Below are 7327 nucleotides of genomic sequence, written 5' to 3'. Positions count from 1 at the left end.
ACGCCTCCTTCAGCAAGTGTTTTCTTACGACAGCTGCAGCAACTCCCCCGTCCAGGCCACCCCAAAAAAGATCAAGGGTTTTATTAAGCTGGACAACTGCTCAGCCCTCCCCACTAGCCACTTCTTGATTCTTGAGAAGGAGGGGAGACCAAGTGAATGCGGGCCCCAGACAGGAGGGCCCAAAGAATGGGGCCACGCAGACAGGGCTGACCACTTCTCCGTTGGCCCCAGGGAGTGGAAGACCCTTAGCGGAGCTCAAACTCACCTTGGGGCAGAGGCTAAGTAGGGGGGGGCTGGCTCCCCTGCCCCCAGCCTGTGGCTAGGGAATCCATTTCCATCCCTACCTGGTGTCCCATCTGGACCCCCAGAGTTATGGGGTGCAGCTCTGAGAGTGGCTGTCAGTGATGAGCTGAGCTTGGAGAGAGATTTGCTCCTTCACGGATCCTGCAGGCCCTGGTGTCACAGCAGCTGTCAGGATAGTGGTGGGGTGTTGATCAAGTCAAGGTTACGTTCGCCATGAGCTGAGCCCTGAGAACTGGACTCAGATCCACCCATGGCAGAAGCAAGCAGCTGATTTCCAAGAACCTAAAGTGAGTTCCAATCCTGGAAACAGACCTGGGTTCAAATCCTGCCTCGACCTCTTCTTGGCTGAGTGACCTTGAGCAAGACACATATACTCAAAGTCTTAGTTTCCCCCAACAAATTCTCAGCAAGCACAGAATGAAGGTCCAAAATCAGCATTAATAACACATTCTTGAGATGTAGCACATATATACAGTGGAATATTACTCAGCCATAAAGAGAAACGAAATTGAGTTATTTGTAGTGAGGTGGATGGACCTAGAGTCTGCCATACAGAGTGAAGTAAGTCAGAAAGAGAAAACAAATACCGTATGCTAACACATATATATGGAATCTAAAAAAAAAAAAAGGTTCTGAAGAACCTAGGGGCAAGACAGGAATAAAGACGCAGAGGTACAGAATGGACTTGAGGACATGGGGAGGGGGGAAGGTAAGCTGGGACAAAGTAAGAGAGTGGCATGGACATATATACGCTACCAAATGTAAAACAGATAGTGGGAAGCAGCCACATAGCACAGGGAGATCAGCTCAGTGCTTTGTGTCCACCTAGAGGGGTGGGATAGGGAGGGTGGGAGGGAGACGCAAGAGAAAGCAATTATACTCCAATAAAGATGTTTTTTAAAAAATTACATTCTTGGAATCTTGCAATGTGCCAGACGCCATGGGTCCCAGACGTGACGGTAGAACCAGATAGGACCTCCCGCTTCCCTCCACATGCTAATGATATCTCAAAGGTGAACTTCAAAAATAAACGAATGGGGGCTTCCCTGGTGGCGCAGTGGTTAAGAATCCGCCTGCCAGTACAGGGGACACAGTTTCAATCCCTGGTCCGGGAAGATCCCACATGCCGCGGAGCAAATAAGCCCGTGCGCCACAACTACTGAGCCTGTGCTCCAGAGCCCGCGAGCCACAACTACTGAAGCCCGCGTGCCTAGAGCCCGTGCTCCGCAACAAGAGAAGCCACCGCAGTGAGAAGCCCGTGCACCGCAACGAAGAGTAGCCCCCGCTCACCGCAACTAGAGAAAGCCCGCATGCAGCCATGAAGACCCAACACAGCCAAAAATAAATAAATAAAATAAATAAATTTATTTTTAAAAAACAAATAAATAAATGAACGAAGGCTTTGTGTGTCAAGACAGGCCCTGGGGAAGTAAGGAGCAGTATATTCTTATTCTTACAGGTACTGTCCCATAAACAAGTTCCACCCCTGTGTGTTCCGATCACCAGATCACCAATAGTACAGAAGTAAGATGCCCTTTCTCACAGTTCCCCTAAAATGTCAATCCTAACTTCTCTGGGTGGGGCCAGAAGAGGTGCTTCTGATCACAGGAGCTCAGACCAGTTTGAGGTTGTTCGCAGATGGCATGGAAAGGCCAGAGCTCTGGATCTGGAGCTGTGGGACCTCAGGCAAGTTCCCTCCACTGTCAGTGTCCCAAGTTGCATCTGAAAAGTGGGGTACGTGCTCCCTACATCTGTGTTTAACCCTTGATGCCTGGCACTGACTGAGTAGATGCTGAAAATTTGTTTGAGGAGACAAACCTGGAGAATTCTTTTTTTTTTTTTTTTTTTTTGCGGTACGCGGGCCTCTCACTGTTGTGGCCTCTCCCTTTGCGGAGCACAGGCTCCGGACGCGCAGGCTCAGCGGCCATGGCTCACGGGCCCAGCCGCTCCGCGGAGCATGTGGGATCTTCCCGGACCAGGGCTCGAACCCGCGTCCCCTGCATCGGCAGGCGGACTCTCAACCACTGCGCCACCGGGGAAGCCCAAACCTGGAGAATTCTTAAGTCTGAGGGGAGACCTAGAAAGTAAAGAATGGGCTGGCTGGGTCTCTTTACTCCTGCCAAGGGATGAAGCAGGTGCTGAGGACAACAGGCCCAACGAAAGAGGCAACTCAGAAGAAACCCCAAGGAGAGGGGGAAACAGCAGGAAGTTTGCTCCTGGGACCTCGTCCCACCCCAGCCCCGCCCCCAACCGCCCCCAAGACCCACCTAGCCCTCATACTCTCTGTGAAGCCTCTCCTCCTTCAGGGGCCAACCCTCAGGCAAACCTCCCGACCACTTCAAAGAGACCCTCCCACCCAGGCGCCTTGGACTCCCCCCTCTCTGAGCAGCAGTCACCCCCTTTCAGGCTTCCCAGTCCAGGTGGAGAGCGCCCTGGAGAGCGTGCCCACCATATCAGGCCCCAGCTGGGAGGAGGTGGCCCCTAAATGGTTCAGGACAAGAAGGAAAACAAAAGTGTCAACAAAAGTTAAGTGGGCGAGCTCCTCGGCCCTTGGTATTTGCCTCCCGTCTGGAGCTCACAGTCTTGGTACACATCCGAGCCCTGCCCCTTAGGGGCTGTGGGATTCCCCCCACGAGTCACCCCACTGCTCAGCGACTCAGGCCCCCGCTCTGCCTGAAGTCACAGAGAGGGAGTCAGGGCGCTTCTGGCAGGGCCTGCCCCGTCCTAGGCACTGAATAACAGTCCCTATTGTCATTGTTATTAGTTAGGAAGGCAAGGAAAGGTTACAGAACCGGTGATTAGGACACTGGATGTCAGCTCTCAGAACGCCTTTAGACCTCAGCGGTTTGCGAGGGGCACGCCTCCAAGCCTCCTCTATCAGAGGAGACCAAAATTCACCATGTTTTGGTTTCTCCCGTCAGACAAATGGGGAGGCCGGCCCTTCCCCAAGTGTTCTCTGAATCTCCTCAGCCAAAAAGTCAAGGAGTCAGGCCCAACATACTCAGCGGCTGAGGGTACCTCGAAATCTCTTTCTCCTGAGGGGTCCCCAAAGGTCAAGCCGGCGGCCCCACTAAGTCTCTTGCAAAAGCCTTGCGTCCCGCGGGTCACCCGGGGGCGGTAGGTAAGAAAGGAGGTGCCGCCTGGCCGGGAGTGGGAGCCGCGCTCACCTGCCGCAGGTGAGGCCCAGCCGTGCGGAAGGGGGAGGAGCCGTAGCAGCAGCACGCAGGTGAGCCGACCCCCGGCTCCCAGGAACTAGGCCGAGGGCGGCCGCGGGCTCCAACGTGGCGGCTGCGAGGCGACCCATGTCGCAGACAGCGGCCTCGGTGGCTCTGAGTCCCGCGCGGCGCCGCGGCCACAGGAGAACATTCGAGGCAGCGGCGGCGTTGGAGGCCTGGGGTCCGTTCGGTATTTGAATAGCACAAAGGAACCGCCTTGGTCTGATTGGCCAGTCTAGTGGCCCCGGGGCGGGTAGCGTCTGTCACTCGGGAGGTTGTGGGCACTCTTATTGGCTCATCCGGTGTGGGGCGGGGCCCGGACGCCCGGCTAAATAGCTGGGGCCGGGGCCGGCCGAGGCCCATTGCTTTGGCGCCGTCTGGGGAGCACGAGCCCGCGGGTGGCGCGCAGCGCATGGTGGCGGCTCCTCTCGGAGCGCAGCCGACCCGCTGACCCGGGCTCCGTTTCCCCTGACCAGCGCGTCCCGGAGGCCGGCTGGAGGCCGAAACAGCAGCAGCATTAGCAGCAGCAGCGGTCGCGGCTGCTCCGCCGCCGCCGTCTCCGCGGGAGCATGGAGTGCGCCCTGGACGCCCAGAGCCTGATCAGCATCTCCCTGCGCAAGATCCACAGCTCCCGGACCCAGCGCGGCGGCATCAAGCTGCACAAGAACCTCCTGGTGTCCTACGTGCTCCGCAACGCGCGCCAGCTCTACCTGAGCGAGCGCTACGCCGAGCTCTACCGGCGCCAGCAGCAGCAGCAACAGCAGCAGCCGCCCCACCACCAGCACCAGCACCTCGCGTACGCGGCGCCGGGCATGCCGGCCAGCGCGGCCGACTTCGGCCCGCTCCAACTTGGCGGCGGCGGGGACGCGGAGGCGCGCGAACCTGTCGCCCGGCACCAGCTGCACCAGCTCCACCAGCTCCACCAGCTGCACCTCCAGCAGCAGCTGCACCAGCACCAGCACCCGGCGCCCAGGGGCTGCGCGGCGGCGGCGGCCGGGGCGCCCGCGGGCGGCGCGGGGGCGCTCTCGGAGCTGCCCGGGTGCGCCGCGCTCCAGCCGCCGCACGGCGCGCCCCACCGCGGGCAGCCCTTGGAGCCGCTGCAGCCGGGTCCTGCGCCGCTGCCGCCGCCCGCGCCCGCCGCGCTCTGCCCGCGGGACCCTCGCGCCTCGGCCGCCTGCTCCGCGCCCTCCGCGCCCCCAGGGGCCGCCCCTCAGGCGGCTACCGCCGCCTCCCCGCCCGCCTCCCCGGCCCCCGCCTCCTCCCCCGGCTTCTACCGGGGCGCGTACCCGGCCCCCTCGGACTTCGGCGTGCACTGCAGCAGCCAGACCACCGTGCTGGACCTGGACACTCACGTGGTGACCACGGTAGAGAACGGCTACTTGCACCAGGACTGCTGCGCCTCCGCCCACTGCCCCTGCTGTGGCCAGGGCGCCCCGGGACCCGGCCTGGCGTCCGCCGCCGGCTGCAAGCGCAAGTATTACCCAGGCCAGGAGGAGGAGGACGACGACGACGAGGACGCGGGCGACCTGGGGGCCGAGCCCCCCGGGGGCGTCCCGTTCGCCCCCTGCAAGCGCGCCCGCTTCGAGGACTTCTGCCCGGACTCGTCCCCGGACGCGTCCAACATCTCAAACTTGATCTCCATCTTTGGCTCGGGCTTCTCCGGGCTAGTGAGCCGACAGCCGGACTCCTCTGAGCAGCCGCCGCCGCTCAACGGGCAGCTGTGCGCCAAGCAGGCGCTCGCCAGCCTCGGCGCCTGGACTCGAGCCATTGTCGCCTTCTAGGGACCCCCGAGGGCACGGGGACCCGGGGCCCCGCGGGGCTGGGGCCAGACAAAGACTCGGCCAAGGGGCGAGCGGAGGGAACGAACGGGCGCCCGGCCACTCGGGGCTGAGCTGGGGGCGAGCAGAGGGAGATGGCTGATGTTTTATAAATTGTAAAATAAAAGAAAAAGAAATCTAAGATCTTGGACTTTATTTTTGCAGAGAGAAAAAGCGCCTATTTAAGTATGCTTTGTGTTTCTCCTACTCTTTTTTTTCTTTTTATTGTAGTGATTGCAGTGGTGTTTAGAGAGGAGCCAGCCACGTGAGGAAGGGCTGCTGCCCGGCGGAGGTGCCGGGCAGCCGGGGGCGAGGCAGGGCGCCCGGACCGCCGGGGCGCGCTGGGGGCGCAGCGCAGGAGGGCGCGGGGCCCGGGGCTCCGATTCCAGTCAGTTGTCAGACCTAGGAAGCCCGGCGCTCCGTTCTCCCGAGTCCCTCCGTGGGGTGAGGAATGGGTCTTGTGAAATCCTGAGCAAAAACAAAGGCAAACTCTATCTCCGAAAGGGACGTTTGGGTCACATTTCCTCTCTGGGGGCGGCCTCCAAAGTTCTCAAAATGAGAAGGCAGAAATGAAAACACTTCAACTTTTTTTTTCTTTTCTTCGCGGGGCGGGTGTCTTGAACCCCTCCTCTCCCCGCCCCTCTGGCTCTGTTCTCCTCCCCTCCTCCACCCGTCTTCCAGACTCGGGGGTGGCGCCCGACACCCCGACACTCTCGGACACTGTTTGGGGAAGGGGTGGGGGGCGGGCACAGCCGACTACATTTCCCATCATGCCCAGCACTGCGGTCCTCACTAAACAAAAAAGGAAGTCGATTCCTTCACCTGGATCTCCGGCGGCCCCGAGGGAGGGAGGGGCCGGGACCGCCGACTGCGTTGGAGACTTTTCACTAAGTTCCTGGTCAGATGTGGTGTTTGTGTGTGTGCTTCTAAGTTGCACTGTCCTGGTTTAGCCTTCGGTTGCATTTCATGAAACCAGCATTGTTCGAGCCTGTGACAACCCCGTCCTGTGTCTTCAGGTCGATAGATCTTGTTTAATTTAAAGCCTTTTGTTGTAAAAAGGTGGGGTTGGTCTGCAGCCCCTCTGGTTCTCTATCATCAGCACCATGTGGACTCCAAAACAAGTTGCCAACCCTTCCTTTCTTGGCCCTTCTCCCTCATTCCCCTGTATTTTTGTGCATACTGAAATGTGTATCACCGGGTAAAACTGTTCAGATTTGTTTAAATTTATAATCTTAATAAAACGTCGATTATGGAGGATGGCGGTGCCTTGTTTTCAGGTCGACCTGGAGGTGGAGGGGAGGATAGAGGGTGGTGAGGAGAGACCCCTACCCTCCGGCAAACCCCAGCTCTCCTGGGCCTGGGAGGGCAGGATCTGCCCACAACCGCAGGGCCGTGGGTGGGAGCGGAATGGGGGTGTGGTGCTGGTTGCTGGGGAAGAAGCCGGCGCTGCGCGCTTCCCGGGCCCCCCTCCCTAGAGGGGCCTGCCCCCCACGGGAACCGGCCGCCCCCAGGGTCTCCATCAGGAAGCCGAGCGAGCCTCCAGCACATTTCCTGACCTGCCAGGGCGCAGGGCCTGGTCGGCCTCACGTCCGAGCTCTCTTCGGCTGGGGAGAGCAGCCGGGGGACGCCGGGGGGCTTGCGGGCCACCCACACTCCCCGCCCTGCGCCTCCGCCCGCACGTCCGCACATCTCGGCCTGCAACTTGGGGAAGTTTTTTCCTTTTCCTTTTCTTTTTTTTAAGTTGAGTTTGTTATCACTGCTCGGTGCCACTTGGTGGTGTGCTGGCGGCGTCTCCCTCCCTCCTCGCGCCCCTCCCCTCTCCCTCTCCCCTCCCTCCCGCCCGCCTCTCTTCCCTCCCCAGTGGATGGAGGCAGGAAGGCTCCAGGCGCGCTCTCCCCGCTGACCACCTACGGAATGACCTCAGAGTGGGAGAATGTGCCAAGGCCCCGAGGAAGCTCGCGTCCTCCCCCCCTGGAACCAAATTCACATCTG

General features: G+C 60.0%; 1 protein-coding gene across 1 annotated transcript; it reads left to right on the top strand.

The window, feature by feature from the left end:
* Nucleotides 1-3716: 3716 nt before the first annotated feature.
* IER5L (immediate early response 5 like) lies at nt 3717-5477 on the top strand. Its single transcript, XM_024126469.2, has one exon. The coding sequence runs from the start codon at nt 4088-4090 to the stop codon at nt 5297-5299; it is 1212 nt and encodes a 403-aa protein (XP_023982237.1). The 5' UTR covers nt 3717-4087; the 3' UTR covers nt 5300-5477.
* Nucleotides 5478-7327: the final 1850 nt, after the last annotated feature.

The sequence above is a fragment of the Physeter macrocephalus genome, chromosome 13 (genome assembly GCF_002837175.3).
Source record: "Physeter macrocephalus isolate SW-GA chromosome 13, ASM283717v5, whole genome shotgun sequence".
Lineage (NCBI taxonomy): Eukaryota > Metazoa > Chordata > Mammalia > Artiodactyla > Physeteridae > Physeter > Physeter macrocephalus.
Note: the sequence above shows the minus strand (reverse complement) of the source record. Positions and strands in the feature narration are given on the sequence as shown.